This window comes from Heliangelus exortis, chromosome 2 (assembly GCF_036169615.1).
Source record: "Heliangelus exortis chromosome 2, bHelExo1.hap1, whole genome shotgun sequence".
Classification (NCBI taxonomy): domain Eukaryota; kingdom Metazoa; phylum Chordata; class Aves; order Apodiformes; family Trochilidae; genus Heliangelus; species Heliangelus exortis.
In genome coordinates, this window is record NC_092423.1 from 130,972,721 (window position 1) to 130,988,206 (window position 15,486).

Consider the following 15,486-nt stretch of genomic DNA (forward strand, 5'->3'; position numbering starts at 1 on the left):
TCACCCTGTTTTAACAGCCCACAGAAACACTTTTTTTTTAGGGGGTGCTTGGAGAAAAGGAGGGGGAACGAATAATAGGGAGGAAAAAAAGCGGAAAGAAACAGAGACTCAGGGTAGTAAGTGCAGACTTGAAATTCCACTCCTGTTGGCTTTATAGCACTTAAAAGATATACCAAAGTTTAAGAGGCAGTGTTTCATTGATCGGGACACACACTGATGGACACTATACTTTGTTTTGAGGTTATTCTCCTTGCAAAGGGATAAGTTCTGTTACAGAGAAAGAAAAGGGTGGTCTGCATTAGAGAAAATTGGTTTTATTGTAAACAAAGTATAAAGTACAACATAAGAAATGTGCAAATCTTTAAAGTAGTCACAAAAAGCAGATCTAATACACTATTTTCAAACAGTTCACTTTCTGATGCGTGTCTCCAACATAATATGATAAAATAGGAATAGTGAAAGTTGATGCATTATTTGTCAAAAAAGCTACAGTTTAAATTCTAGGCTGGTCTTTACTGCTTTGCTTTCCTTTTCGGATCACAACTTTCTAGCTTAATACAATACATAATATACCTATTTCATTTTCCATATAAACCATCTTTCAAAGAATAACATGATCGAGAAGCGTAAGATTCTTGGTTTTCTTCCTCAATCAACCCGAGTAGTTTACAGTTACATTTTTTCTCTTAAAAGTGCACTGTAGCCACTTATGAAAAACACAGTGGTACACAGCTGTGAGAAGGTACAAAGGAAACCATAAGCAACACAAAAGCAGAAGCATCGTGCAATGCCCAGGTACAACCAATTTTAATCATCACAAAGCTTACCAAAGAACCTGGGAAAATACTACAAAGCTCATGAGGATTCAGAAATGTTCCCACCCTCCAGCTGCCCACGTGGTGCCCCTGAGTGTCCCTTCCAAGCCCCCCTGGACAGCAGTACAGAGTGTCCTTTCCGAGCCCCCCCAGACAGCAGTATAAAGCTGGGTGTGTTAAACACCTCATGCAGGAGGACAGGCCTAAGACCTTCAGCAGTCTGGCACCAAATCATCACTGATGTCTGGGCCAGAAAATGGATAGGAGGAAGATTCCTATCACAAATGGGTGGCAGAAGTAAAACTGATTTAGATTATTTTGTGCAGGTGTATTCTGGGCTTTCAAGCCTGTGCCTGTGCATTGCTGTCTTCCTAGTCTGTACTGTACTGAAGATCAACAACTGAACATTAACACTGGAGTTGGTCTCAAGCACCAGCCGCAAACTTTCAGTAACATTCACGTGTGACTCATCTGGAGTACATATGAATAATCTGCAAAATTCAAAACTGGCACAATGTCTGCTGCTCTGCTCTAGAACCTTCCCTTTCTCTCTCTCCTCTCCTTACCAGTGCAAAAGACACCCGCTATTCCAGTCAGCCACCAGTTCTCCCAGCAACATGCTTTGTGACCAAGCACAGGCTGCCTTCGCCTCTCTGCTGCACCGCCACCGGCAGCCAGCGCGGGACAACCACAGACCGGGAGCAAAAGCCTTTTTTCAGCTGGCATACCCCAGCAACAACAGTTAATTCCACCACCTCTGGAGCAAGTCCTTTCACTGCATGGTGGCAGACATCGGTGGCACGGCAATGCTGTTTAACTTGCTCACTTCCATTTGCCAGTTTGGTAACTTCTTGGCTGACAAGTGGCGACGCGCGTGCTTCGTTAAGTGGTCGCTCCTCATGAAGCGCCGCTCGCACATCGGGCAGGCAAACTTCTTCTCCCCAGTGTGTGTTCTGCGGTGGCGAGACAGTTCATCAGACCGTGCAAACCTCCTCTCACAGCCCTTCCAGCTACAACTAAATGGCTTTTCTCCTAAAAAGAAAAAAAAAAATAAAAATAACCGTGAGTACTAAAGGAGCGACAAACACTACTGCTTTGACTGGCAGGATTTGACCTTTTTTAAGAAAAGTTTCTATTACAACAGCTGAGCTGATAATATGCATAAATATCCACTATACGAATATAGTGATGGATAAATGAATATATGAAATGTGAAAAAATACTTATATAATAATATAGACTCACTACCGTGTAGACTAAGTAGTACAAAGGGTTAACAATTCTCTGGAACCAAATAATCAGAGATGCTCTTTATGTCTCAAGACATCTGATTTGAACTCTCAGCTCCAAATTATGACAATTTAATATGCCCCAAACTACCCCTGAAATGCAACCTATAATAATGTTTCCTGTAACAGAGGTCTGGTAGTGCACTGTGAGCCTATGTGGAACTATATGTGACTTTTGCTAACCCAGTAAGAGCTGAGTCATGAAGAAGTTACCCTAAAGTAAGTTCAGAGTGGACCCTTACATTGTCTCATAAAACAAACTCTTAAAAGTTTACCCACTTTGGACAAAGGCATTCTTGAGAAGCCTAATAAGGTGTCTTCAGCTCTGGAAAAGGACACCCTAACACAGGGCAAAGCCTTCCTTCCACACCCATAAGAAGCATTACCAATTGCCTTCTGACATGAAGCAAGTCCAGCAGAAACAAACTGCTGAGTCAACTTCCCCTCCACGCGATTTCCTGTCAGGTTAGGCACCATTACAATGCACGCTGGCAAAAAAAGTGTTGTATTGCTGCCCCACAATTTGTTCCATGAACAAATCAGTAATGACTACAACCTGGACAAGTTCTGTATACAGCTGCAATATTCTACATTCAATTTTAACATCCAGCAACAGTGACCAACCTGTGTGTGTTCTGACGTGAGCCTTCAGATGGGAGCTCTTGAAGTACGTTTTCCCACATCCTGGGTAGCTGCAAACGTGACTTCTTATTCTTGAAGAATCAACCACAGGAGTGGTTTTTGCTGTAGAAGGTACAAAGCCGGGAGCAGGGGCAATGGGAGAGAGTCTCGTGCCGTTTGGACTAATAATGGGAGCCTTTGTGCTCTGCACAACTGGCTGGGGCACAACAAACATAACAGCACCTTTGGGAACTTGGGTGCCCATGAAGACCATAGGCTGGCAGAGAGCTGGCGGCTGGCTTGGGGTGGTGTTGGGTACCACGGCTGTCACCACGTTGTTGTTTGCAGGCAGAGGAACCATCTGGCAAATCACCGGCACAGGGGGGGCTCCACTGCCTTGGGCAGGGCATGGTGGTGCCACCCCCACCGACTGCTGCGGCGACTCGGGGAGAAGCTGATGCCTGCTGATTGAGGGCTTTGTCAAGGGCACCAGACCGACAGCTGGTTCTGTGGATTTTCCTTCTGCCACCAGCAGTTCATTGCTCTCATCACTGGCTCTGCCCGGCGCCACGGCGGGACACCCTGACTGCTCTGCCTCGGCATTTTGTTTACTGTTTGTTTCCCTTGAGACGCTGTCCTGGAATTTCAGCACGCTGGCTGCTCTCACCGGGCAGGTTTTCCGATTGCAAAGCTGAGCATCAGCCGTGTGGCGGATCACACTCGTTGCTTGAGCTTTCGGAGGCCCCGTGGCTGGAGGCTTCTCTGGCTCTCTCTGAAGTGCGGCCAGAGGAGGCTTGGCAGCCTCGGCTGGCGACCTGCTGAGTGCTGGGGTGGGCATGGGTGCCCCGGAATGGACCCCAGGATGGACCACCTGTGACATCTCAAAGTCAGAAGGGCTGTAGGGGGGTGTCAGGCACTGTGTGGGGAGAGAGACACAGTAAGCAGGGGGCATGTCACCAGTGTATCACCACATGGGGGTATGCATGGGGGTGATACATGGGGGCATTTATCACCACATTAATGGTTAAAAACAAGCACACACGTGTACAAATTCAGTGACTTACAAATGCTGGTATCGCACTGAAGTCTGCTGCTCCAGGAAGCAAAGCCTCATCGCTCTCTTCTGACAAATCAGATGCTGGAGTTATAGGTCTCATTTCTGCATGTTTTTTTAAGTCTGATTTCCAGTTGCAACTCATAGAAATCAGGGCCTCTACAGCCTCGTAATCACTTTTTTGAGGAGTATTGTTCCAGAAATACCTAGTATCTCTCTGTTTCTCAGTCATCATCTCCATTTCTTACGCTTGTTTCAGCTATGAAAAAAAAAAAAAAAAGAAAAAAAGAAAATTTGAAACCAGGTACTAAGTTGGAATAGCTCGCAGTTGGTTAGAAGAAGGCATTATAAAAACCAAACGAAGCAACCCATGTCAGTTACAAGTACTTGGTCATTTGGGGGGTTTGCCTGAATTTTCCTGCCCTCTTTCTTTTTTATATAAGGTTTCAAGGAAGTTGTTGTTGGGGAAATCTGGCCATCTGGTAAAGATTATTTATTTGCTGGAGACAAAAGAACTTCCAGCAAATCTTAAGCAACAATTTAAGTTATTCCATATTGCAAGTGCTGTGCCTGAATGCTTAACAAAAAACCTCACCCAAAAATATCCAAAACTTCCTCCCCCATCACACCCTCTTTCCATTCTTCCTTTAAACACAGCCCTTAGTATTGTGCTTGTTTTGACATGTGAGAAAGGACCGTATTGGGACTGAAGCATATTTTCTTCAAAGAGTATTAGCTATGCTCCAGAAAACCATCAAAAGGTCTTTCTCACACAGGCACCTATGAGAGAAAAGTCACCAACTTGGAGAACTGAAATATAAACATCTGAACAGTCACCTCTCGGAACCAACCCACGCAAGAAAGCCTCCTAGACTTCATTTGTCAGGATTATCCCTTAAAAAAAGCTATACGATTCTGGGGGATGCTGCCCGCCGGCGCTGACGAACCACATCCCCGCCCCCCCAGATGAGACGACGTGGGTGGAAAAGCCTCCCTTCGGGAAGCCACTTCTCCAGGCTGGGAGACACGGCCGAGACGCATGTTTTCAAAGAGAACCGCACCCCCGCGGGGCGGTGGGGCAGCCCCAGCCCGGCTGTCACCAGCAGCCTCCGCAGGGCCGCCAGGAGGGGCGGAGCGGGAATCGGCACTGGGATGGAGACGAGGATCGGGACGGGGATGGAGACGGAGACGGAGATGTGGATGGGGACGGGGACTGAGTGGGAGGGGCACAGGCGCCGGCCCCGCTCCCCGCCGCTTTGTCGCTGCCACCCTCACCTCAGCGCCCCCCTTCCCCTCACCCCCGGCTCTCCCCGCCGCCCGCGCCGCCGCCGCCGCCCCCGCCCTCCTCCTATTGGCTCCTCGTGCCGTGCCGCGCCGCGCCCATTGGCCGAGGCCGATCGAGGCGCGGCCGGGGGCGGGGGCATGTGAACAAAGCGTGATCAGCGCCTGCTCGGCCGCCCGGGTGCTGCCGCGCGCCGACCTTTCACCCAGTTCTGTGCGCTGCCGCCCCCGCCCTCAGGCAGCCGGCAGGAAGGGAGGGACGGAGCTCCCACAGCCCGGGCAGGGCCGCGCCGCGCCGCCTCCCGGGGCCACGCGGGCGGGGGAACGCCCGGCCGGAGAAGCCGGCTCGCCCTCGCCTCGCAGCGGGCGGGGGCCGGGCGAGGGTCAGCGCCGCCACACCCGGCGCCTTCTGCCGTGGGGGAAGCGAAGCGGCGACCCCGCGGGGAGCGGGTTGGAGGCTGGCTCTCCCCCACTTCCCAGCCCCCGCACCGCCCACCCTTCCAGGTCCCCGCCTGACCCCGCCGCGCCGGCATCCCCGCCGCTCCCTCCTCCCTCTCGCCGTTGCCTGGCACATGCAGCCGCGGAGCTCCTGCCGTCACCGCTGCCCCGCGCTGGGCACGCCCGGACATGCAGGCACCGGGGCTGCACGTCGCCAGCCTGGCGGTGCCAACAGGTTCCCGGCAACTCCTCTCCCTCCCCGCCTCCCGGGGCTTTCCTCGCCCGCCCGCTCCACAGGCTCTCTCCGTGGGGCTTCCCCCGTTTCTTCTCACTCCTCAGACCACCCAGCAGCTCCGGTCCCTCCGGCGCGGCTCACCCCAACAGCCGCCGCCTCAGCCCGATCCCCGCGCCCGTGGCGCTGTCTGCGGTCCCTCCTCTCTCCCGCACCGTCAGCCGTCTCTGCGCGTCCCCTCGGGGTCCCCCTGTCGCGCTATTCCCGGGGACTCCCTCCCATCTCGGGACACCCTGAGGTGCCCCCAACCCGGGGGTGCCCCGGTTGCCCCCCTCCCTGTCGCGGGGCCCTCCGGGCAGTGCCGGTCACTCACCGCAGCCGCTGGCGGGAGCCGAGGTGCCCGGAGCGCTCGCCGCCGCCGCTCTCCGCCCGCTGCCGTTATTTTCCTCTTTTTGTTCGCCGCTCCCCATTCAGGTGGCGGCTCCCCTGGCCCCGCGCGCGGAGGGGGGGGTGGGCGGAGCTCCCGGCCTCCTCCCACCAATCGCCGACAAAGGTGTGTGAGGCGGCGGCCAATGAGCGGCTGGCACCCGCGCGTGATCGGCGGCTGCCCCGCGGCGTGGCCAGTGTGTCAGCGCGGCGTGTGCGCGGCGCGCGGTGAGTCCCCGCCGCCGGCTGAGTCAGTGCCGCCCCCGCCTCCTTCCCCCCCCCTCTTTCCCCCCCCCCCCCCCCCCCCCCCCCCCCCGCACCCCGCTCCTCCCCCCCCACATCCCCCGCCACCGGGTGGGAGCGGCGGGGGCGGACCGGCGCTTCCTCGCGCATGAGGTCACGCGCTGCCGGGGGGGAAGGAGAGGCGGGGGCGACCTTCCCGGCGCGGCCCCAGCCCTGGGGTGAAGCGGGGAGCGGCCCGGCAGCTCCAGGCTCCGTGGGCTCACGCACACACCCACACCCCTCCCCGACCCCTCCCCGGTAGCTGGGCGGCGGGGATATGTCCTGGCGGCACTGCCGGGTGCACGCAGCCGCCTCTGGGCGGGGAAGGGGGCTGGGGGGGGGGTTGGCCGCTGCCGCGCGTCGGGGTGTCCCCAGGTTTGCAGCCGCAGCCGCCTGGGGTGTCCCGGGAAGGGTGGGCAGGGCCCCGGTCTGCTCTCGAGCTCTGTCGCGTCCGGGAGCTCCGAGGGGAACCCCAGCCCAGCGGGGCCTGCAGGCAGGGCGGCTTCGTAAACCGGAGAGCGTGGCGGCTCGGTGGTGTCCGGCCGTGAACCATCCTGCCTGAGGCGGCCCCGCTGCCCGCAGCCCCGGGGCTCCCCCGCCCGGCTTCCCGGCAGCTGCCAGTGAGCTGGGTCACAGCTGATCGCGTTACACTGCAGTCTGCGGCACTCCAGCAGGGCGAGATACGTTCGGGGTGTGCTGCTCCATGCAGAAGTAATGACGGATTCTTATTCACGTCAGGAAGTTTTAGTAAAAGCAGGAAAGGTGTCTGTGTCGCAGCACCTGAGGTGCAGGACCTCGAGCCAGGCTACGGCTGCCGAGTCCTGCCTGTGCCAGAGCTCGGCTCTGCTCTAGGGACACTGCTGATGATGCTTCACTGTGGCTCAGCTCCATTTCTCTTGTTTACACAGCTTCACTTGAGAGATTTCCCCTCCTCCTTTTCCTAGGCAGCCTAGCCTCGTTTGCTCAGAGCATTTCTTCTACTTCCCCACCCCCCTCCTTTTAAGAGGTGTCTTTCTCCTTTCAGGGGTGTCAGGTCCAGCATTCTCTTACGTTTAATTCTTCATCCCCCTGTCGGCAGATCCAAATTGACAGAACGCATCTGACAAGCAGGTTATGTCCTCCTGTAACTGGCCTGGAAACTTCCCAGAATGTTCAGTTATGACTAAAGGCAAAAAAACTGCTGCAAGAAAAGCAAACGAATAGTTTCTTCTGCCTGATGGAAGAATGAGGATATAACAATTCCAAAACATGCTCACAGAGTAAAACATAAATTTAAAACCACTCTTAATTAGTAAAAAAATCTTGTGTATTGACAGAGGAGTGGCACTTTTATTCTCAGGAAGACACAAATGTTTTTGTATTCCTTCAATTCCAGCATTTCCTCTGGTTTCCATTGTACAGCTGGAATTTCTGTTATTCAGCTTCACACTGGTACCAGCGTGTGTGTCTGGTGGGATGCTGTGCCCCCCTGCACCAGACTTTTAGTGGGATCCCTCCTTCCTCATTCCTTCTTCATTCCTACAGCTTCCATGTCTGAAAAAATGTACCACTTGACAGTCTCCTTCTTTTTCTGTTAGGTAACCTCAGTAGCTGTCTGCCTTCTGGCCAGATTTTACCAGATCCCTGCTTCCCCTGCAGTGAAACTGATTTCCTTATCTAGAGAGATTTCCCAAATGAGAGTTCACTTCAGGATGACCCAAGTCCTTTTCACCAGTAGTAGCAAGCAGTTGTTTACAAATTACCCCACTGGATCCCATGCTGCTGGGTGTCTTAACAGGAGAAATTGTTTACTCTGTATTTCCTGCTGAAACCAACAGGAAAAAATGTCGATGAAATGGTTGCTCTAATCCCAGAACATGCTGTTCTTTGCCATAAGGTGCTGCCATCATGCAAGGCACAGCTGGGGAAAGACTTTGGCTTTTAGGGGCATATGCCTGCATCCACTCCATTTTTAAATAAAGATTCTGAGACTAATACACAGTAGTTCTTGGTGAAATTCTGTGTTTTCTGTTATGGCAGGTTCTGTTACTTTTTTTGGTGTGTGTGTGATTATAATTGTGTTTATTTAAAACATTTTGAAAGATCTTTGGATGCATATTCTTGCCCCTAAAATTAAATCTTTAAAAGTTGCACAGGCATTGCAGCTTAACCCTATGTGATAACTTCACTCACAAAACTAAGAACTTCTACCTGTACTTCAGCAGAACGTGAGACAGATTGTCACTTCTTTCATCCTGTAAAAATATGCACATCCACAGAGGTTTAACTGATATAGTGAGAACATCAGTATTAAAATTCCAGTTGCCAACTTGAACTACAGTTACCATTTTTAGTTTGCTTGCTCTGGCAAGATGTTGAAGGTGTGTACTGAACTACTTGTGGAAGGTCAGGTGACTCTCTAGTAATTCTCTAGAAGAAAATTTCTAGAATTGCTCTTTGGAGAAAACACAATTATTTTCACATAAAATGGAAACATGAAGAGGTTGGTATAGCAATATTTAAGCTGGATCATGTGCCTTAGATTTGTCATAAGGGTAGCTTTTGGGGGATGCTGAGCGAGGCTATTGCAGATGCTTTGGAGTCTGGGTCATACTTCTCTCAGTTTATGCACCATGAAGTAGGATGTGACCCAGCACCAACAGGTACTGCTGGACTCCACTGTGTGGAGTTATATGAGAAAATAATGAAGGGCCGATTTGTAGTATCAGCTCCTGCTCCAGGTGGCCTGTTCTGTTTTGTTTTCTGCCTCTGACTTTTCTTTCCTCCTGCCTTTGCTTGACCTCCAAGCCCATACTAACCTTGGCTTCCCAGTCAGACCATTTGGCTCTTGCTATTGAGGGTGTGGGTCCCCCAGGGATGCCCCTGCTCCCCGTAGCATCCCTGCCAGCAGTAATTCCCCACCAGCCCTCACAGCTCCCCTTTCCCAGTTGCCCATCTCGTGCTCTTAGCACACACCCTGCTCTTTAATACTCGGTAGCACACCTTCCTCCCTGTGACATGCACGCTGCTGTCACCTGGGAACACCTCTCCCCAGGGGCCATTCCTGCCAGGGCCTGCTCTGCACCACCTACAGCCAATCTTACCCTGCTGCCTCCTCATCCATTTCTGGATCCTCCCTCTCTGTTCCTCCCCTGCCAACACTTCCAGCCGCTCTATCTCCATCCCTTGGCACTCTCAGCCTTGCCTCCCTCAGCTCCCATCTTTCTTTGCTTCCTTTAACCAGCTCATTTAAACTTCAATTTCCAGAGCAACCCTCTGCACCTGCGTTTCTCCATCATTCTGTTTCTCTCTTCCTGTGAAAAACCTCCCACTCATTCTTCCTCCTCCCGCATTAGTGTCTCCTCTCACCCCTGGGGTTTGGTCCCCCCACATCAGTTCTTGTCTTCTGCTGCCACCATCCCGGTGCCATGGAACCTTCTGGCCCCACGGGTTTCACGTTATATGCTGACCAGCTGCAGTCAAAGTGCACAGAATGGCCAGGGCTGGGCTCTTAGGCCAAATTCCTATTATATTTTCTCTCTTCAGGGTCTTTAGTTTATCTCTTCATGTGAGGCCTCAGTGCTGACTGTGGCACTTGGCAGGGAGAATAAGTTCTGTAAGAGACTGTCTGGTGGCCTGGGGGATGATACAGATGCAACCAGGGGTGAGAGAGTGGAGAGGACCTTTGCTGTGCCTGTCCCCCACAGGACAGGCTCGACCTGAGTGCCCTGTCCTATAGCAGCATTGCTAGCAGCTGGCCTTGGCTTGGGAAAGAGCAGCCCTCAGAAGTGGGGAAAATTCACAGAATCACAGAATTGTCACAGTTGGAAAAGACCTCTAGGATCACCGTGTCCAACTATCAACATACCCCTTCCTCCCCTCCCCGAGTAAAATAAATAAAATACATTTATCGATATCTGTATCACCATCACTTAACATCTCCTTGACTCCTATACCCCAGGGGAGCTTTGTGTCTCCCCACAGCTTTTCTGTCCCTTCTGAGTGCACAGCCAGGAGCTGTGCCTGTGTGTTGGACTGCTGTACCCTCCCTCCTTTTCTCCCCTTGGGCAGTCACAGCCTGCCTTGTGCTCTGCCTGTGAACTGCAGGGCAGGACTCTCAAAACCACCTCTCCCAAAAATAATCTCTGCTTCAGCGGCTGGAAAATCTGACAGCTCATTTTCATCTGCAGAGCGATGCGGTGGGTGTCTGAAAGCAGCTGAGGCTGAGGGGGTGGCCAGGGAAAGGCAGCTCTGAAATGGCAGAGCAGCAGCTGGGGAACATGAGAGAAATGACGGAAGGATGGATGGAAGGAGAGAGGGAAGGAAGGGAGCAAACCAAGAATGGGGAGGGAGTAGAAGGAGAACTGGAGGCAGCAGGCAGCTAGTTGAGGGCCCAAGAGGGTTGTTCAGTGTGGGGCCTTTCTCTTTTCCCTGGCATGCCTTCTGCTGTTTGTGTTCATTTATTAATAATTGGAAAAGAGTCTCTGCTGCTACAGGCAGCAGTTGCAGAGTTTTCTGTATCAGATAAACGGGGGAGGTGGAGCAGATAATTGGCAACAAGACAGCTTGTCTCCTTTTTTTGTCTCCTCTAAGATTTTTTCTCTTTCTCTTCATACACTGTTGTCCTCACACATCCCAGCCTCAGGAAAAACCTTCTTTGCCTTGGTTCTTCAAATGCTTATTAAGAACACCAGGTGAAAACTAGAATTAATTTTTAAATCACACTTAAGCTTATCCATTTTAGTTTGCTTTATGAATCTGATTGCCAGCCAAAGCAAATTCTGTTTGGCTGGCAGCTCGCTGCTTCTCTTCAGCCCTACTCAGTACTAACCCTGGTTTCTGTGTATGTGCATTTTACACATTATTGCTCGCGGCCCTTTTTCTTCAGAGCATTTGTGGCTATTCCTGAGTCACCACAGTTGCACTCCTGCCATACCTGCTCAGTGCTGTTCCATGGAAGGCTTCAGAGACCATCAGCAGTGCTGATGTTTGCACTGCTGCCATAGCAGACAGCCTGGTGAGGAGAAAAAAGCCCTCAAACACCCCTAATGAAGGCTAGGGACAGCTAAGAGAAACTTCTTTCTGGGAAGAGAACAGTTTTCAGTGAAACTGATTGTCTCTGGCAGTCACGGGTAGCAGCTGAAAGATCACTGCCAGTTTGCATGTATTTTCCATTCAGTTTCCCAGAGAAGTGAGGGATGTGGTTTCGTGCCACTCAGGAGAAAACAAACATGTCTGGGGCTTCCGTTGGGAAGATGTTTAGAATACTGACTTTGAAGCTGTTATGGTTTATATATGTATGATGGTTTATATATGTATGCCTATTATACTGTATCTTATGCTTAAATTTATAAGAAAACCACATATCCAGCCTGGGGCTCATATTCTTCTGTTGTGGAAAGCTAAACTGTCATGGGTCTGGGAAGATAAGTTAGAGAACTGGCAACATGGCAGGTAAATGACTGGCCAGCTGTGTAGCTGCATTCCTGTCCAGCAGTGCAGGGACTGAGGCTGTCACACAAAACTCCAGTCTCCTTAGTTTCACCCTGCTCATAAGAAATACAGGTCAGTTACCCATGGCTTATCTCAGCTTTTGCCTGTGGAATTAAGAAGGTGCTTTAAGTTGCTCCTTTATCCTGAGCTTCTGCATACTAATAAGCAAGTGCCCTTTTCTACTTATTGTGATGGCACATCGAGGGTGTTTTTTTAACCTCTGATGTTACACATACACCTGTTTCATGGAAAACTGTGAGCAAGATGAAAGAACCTAGGTGAGTAAATAATTGCTTCAATATCCACTAAAATTGTGGGAGGTTTTGTATTCCTTCAGGATCAGGTTGTATGCCAACCAAGACTTTCTTCAGGTTCTGTGGCTGTCACAAGAGCTACATTTCTTCTCAGGGGGCTGGATAGGATGATGATGCCAGCTGCACCCCTGCTTCCCATCTATCTTTTTGGAAGGGCAGCCAGAACAGATGTCTGGTCGTCTCAGACCAGCCAAGTTGCATACTCACTGCATGTCTTGGTCCAAGAAATCCCGAGAATTCTCTAGAGTGGAAATCAGGAGTTAATATTGGAACAATTTGTTGATTCTTTCCATGGCCATTTCAATTCACATGGCCATGTGTTTATTTTTGTTTACTATTTTTTGTGGTCTTTCTCCCCTTGTGCAGTGCTGGTGGTTTTGTTGATACTCAAAAAAGGGGCAACGTTGCTGGGTTCTATGTGTGATGTGAAGATATTTCATTTCACAAGAACGTGGATACCTTTGGAAAGCTGTTGAAGAATATGGCAAAAAGTCACTGTTTATTTGCAGACAGAGCTTGGAAAATATCAGAAAACACAACTTGAAGCCTCTTCTCCTTGGGAGGACGACATACAGGTCTGTGTGTTCCACCACTTCCCACTGTCATGATTTATTTAACTACTTAGTAGTTGAATTTCTGCTAACAAAAATCAGATCCTATGAACTGATAGATTCTACTGTCAGCCAGTAAGATGAGTAGGATACAGCCTCTAAGCACTGCAGTATGAGTTTGTGTAGCTGACAAAGCCACCTGTGGCTAACAAAGCCATCAGATACATGTTTGGTTTTTTTCCCAGTGGAAGCCTTGGAAACATGTTTGTGTGTATTTTCATGACAAAACAATTTACTTGTAACACAGAGACATAATGGCTGCTGCATTTCAGGGGTTCCTTCAGTGGCCTGAATTCTGTAGGTATGGAGATGAGATGGTGGTGTGGCCAGAGCATCTCATGTCAGTATGGTGTGGAAGTCAACAGGGACAGCTTTGCCTTTCCTCCTAAGGCAGTGGACAGTATTTCTATACCTCCCACTATGAGTATTTTGATAGAATTCATATGAATGAAGGTCCCTCTTTTCTAGCTTTAATAATTTTTGGGCTACTGACTAGTTTCAGCCCCATATGAAAGATGAGATAGAGAATGTAATAGCTAAATATCTCCTCAGTGTTAATTTGTTGATGCTAATACTTGATCCTGCCCCCACTGCATACCTGTTAGTGTATATTCAAGCAAGCAAATAGTCTCTGGATAAGAAAATGCAGGTGCAAAAAGTGCAGGTAGCCTGTCCTACCTACAATATAGACTAAACTACATGCAGCTTGGCTCCCTGCACCTAATACACTCCTCCTGTGTGTGTTGGCAGACCTTGAGCTCTCCCATATCCTGCTGCTGTGTCTTGCCAAATGCCTGGCTCACACACCACACCCTTGGCATCATGGTACAAAACACAGCACTGGTATGCTGTTAGGCAATCTCCTCCCTATTAGTAATTTTTTTTTTCCCCTAAGATGTCATAGGAACGAAGGGCAGAGGACACACTTGAGAGGCCTGTAGAGATCAAGGTCTTTTGTTTCATTGAGACATCATCAGTCACAGCTGTGCTGCTTGGATAGTCTCTTGGCACCAAGATAAAGTTCAAGCAATAATACTTTACATTTTTAAATTAAGAGCCAATATAAAAGCCATCTTTGGTGCTGCTCTGTGCAGGTATCTCTACTGTGACTTCAGATGTGTGCAAGGGGCTTCAGAGGAGCTCCCTGTTTACTCTCCTGATGCACGGTGTGCAGAGATGGGATTGCCTTTGTCAGAGACCACAGGGAAGTCAGTGGGTTTGCCCTCAAGACCAGAAAAACTTGTCCAAAAATTTTCATCAGGTGTACCAAACCTCTGGACTTTGCAGATCCCCATGGAGTGGTTTAGCCAGAGATGATGCAGGTTATCCAACATGCAACGTATCATAGCCACCTGCATGGCAACAGGATGCTAGCATCTCACTGGCCCCTGAATTCTCCTCTGTGTGGCTGGGTTTGCTCTTGCAGCTCAATTTTGGGGTCATGCTCCCTTATTCTCACAGCTCCCCATGGGAGATAAGCACTTTTGTCTTGCAGCTCACTGTTGTGAGGCAGGGAGTGAGGGAGTGACCGGTCCCTGCAGCTCCTCCTTGGAGACACACTGCACCTTGGTCCTGCAGGAGCCACAGTAACAAGAAGGACCACATGGGCCCTGTTTGAGATGACATGCAGAGTGGCACCCTGACCTTATGAAAGATCTTCTAGAAGAAGAGGGCACTGGCTTGTTACTGATCAGAGGTGCAGACTGTGTAGGCTGTGTTATGGTACCCACGACTCTACAGCAACTGCCAGCCTCCAAAGGGTGATGGCTACTCTTCCATCTGTTGAGATGGGCACCCAGCAAGTGATATGCCAGAGTTAAAGAGCTGGCAAGCTCTTGCTCTGGCAAGGTCTTGTAAAGACCTCATCAGTGTGAACCTGCCTGTGAATGCTGCCTGCCTGGTCCAAAGTCTCCTCTCCATGCGGAGAAGAAGGAGTGGCGGATGAGGTCAGTGCCTGGAAGGGTGCAAATCTGTGGGCAGATGTCTTGCCAAACAGCCACAGAGGGCTGTGGAGTGTGGCCTGTGCTAGTGAGGGGACTGGCAGGGGTGGCCAAGGAGGTCAGGGGAGGTGGGAAATGCACTGCTCCAGAGAACCCTTCTGGGCAGCTGGGAAGCAAGCCAGTTTGAACTGTTTGACCCTGGGCACAAGGTTGTCCTCAGATTCAAATAGCAAAGTGAATATAAACATACCCAGAGTCACTATGGGTGGAGTTCACCTAAGATCAGGTGCTCATAACACAAGCATCTGGTTTTATAGCTCTTTTTATAGTCAGTGGAGTGCTAATAAATACAAGCCACAGGGTTCAGATATGTTTAATTTTTCCCTGATGAGGGATAAAGTGCACTCTGAGCTCTGTTAACTCCATCTCCCATGCTGATAATGGGAGCCTGGGCAGCTACCATAGGTGGGTGTATCTACAAAGCAGGTGGAGTGAGGTGGGATGGATTCCCCCCATGAGTGCCTAAAAGGCCAGGGAGAACATCAGCTGGGCAGAGGAGAGTTTCACAGAGGGAGAGACAGCCTGAGCAAGCTCAGGCCTGCCTGTTTGCTTACTGCTTGGCATGCAGGCATGTGTGGCTGCAGCTCAGACATAGCACAGACTGCCCTTTGCTGCCAAGAGACTGGGTAAAAATGTAGGGAGAGGGAAGAT

The 15,486-nt window shown here is 50.6% G+C and overlaps 1 protein-coding gene across 3 annotated transcripts; it reads right to left on the minus strand.

Annotated features, from left to right (window-relative positions):
• Nucleotides 1-298: 298 nt before the first annotated feature.
• KLF10 (KLF transcription factor 10) lies at nt 299-6,249 on the minus strand. 3 transcript variants are annotated; one of them, XM_071738091.1, is made up of 4 exons: nt 6,104-6,249; nt 3,790-4,038; nt 2,729-3,641; nt 299-1,847 (listed from the first exon to the last, which is right to left on the minus strand). In XM_071738091.1, exons 2-4 carry the CDS (start codon nt 4,018-4,020, stop codon nt 1,588-1,590), a joined length of 1,404 nt encoding a protein of 467 aa, XP_071594192.1. In that variant the 5' UTR covers nt 4,021-4,038; nt 6,104-6,249; the 3' UTR covers nt 299-1,587. The 3 variants fall into 3 exon arrangements, with proteins under 3 accessions (XP_071594192.1, XP_071594194.1, XP_071594193.1); XM_071738093.1 differs by lacking the exon at nt 6,104-6,249 and adding an exon at nt 5,875-6,052; XM_071738092.1 differs by lacking the exon at nt 6,104-6,249 and adding an exon at nt 5,831-5,851.
• Nucleotides 6,250-15,486: the final 9,237 nt, after the last annotated feature.

What these genes read in the sequence shown, in the direction of transcription:
- KLF10 (XM_071738091.1), bottom strand. Translation starts at nt 4,020, where the DNA reads ATGGAGATGATGACTGAGAAACAGAGAGATACTAGGTATTTCTGGAAC. An exon ending in TCAGTGCGATACCAGCATTT is followed by an intron (nt 3,642 to 3,789) that starts GTAAGTCACTGA and finishes CTCCCCACACAG; the next exon opens with TGCCTGACACCCCCCTACAG. An exon ending in TCACGTCAGAACACACACAG is followed by an intron (nt 1,848 to 2,728) that starts GTTGGTCACTGT and finishes TTTTCTTTTTAG; the next exon opens with GAGAAAAGCCATTTAGTTGT.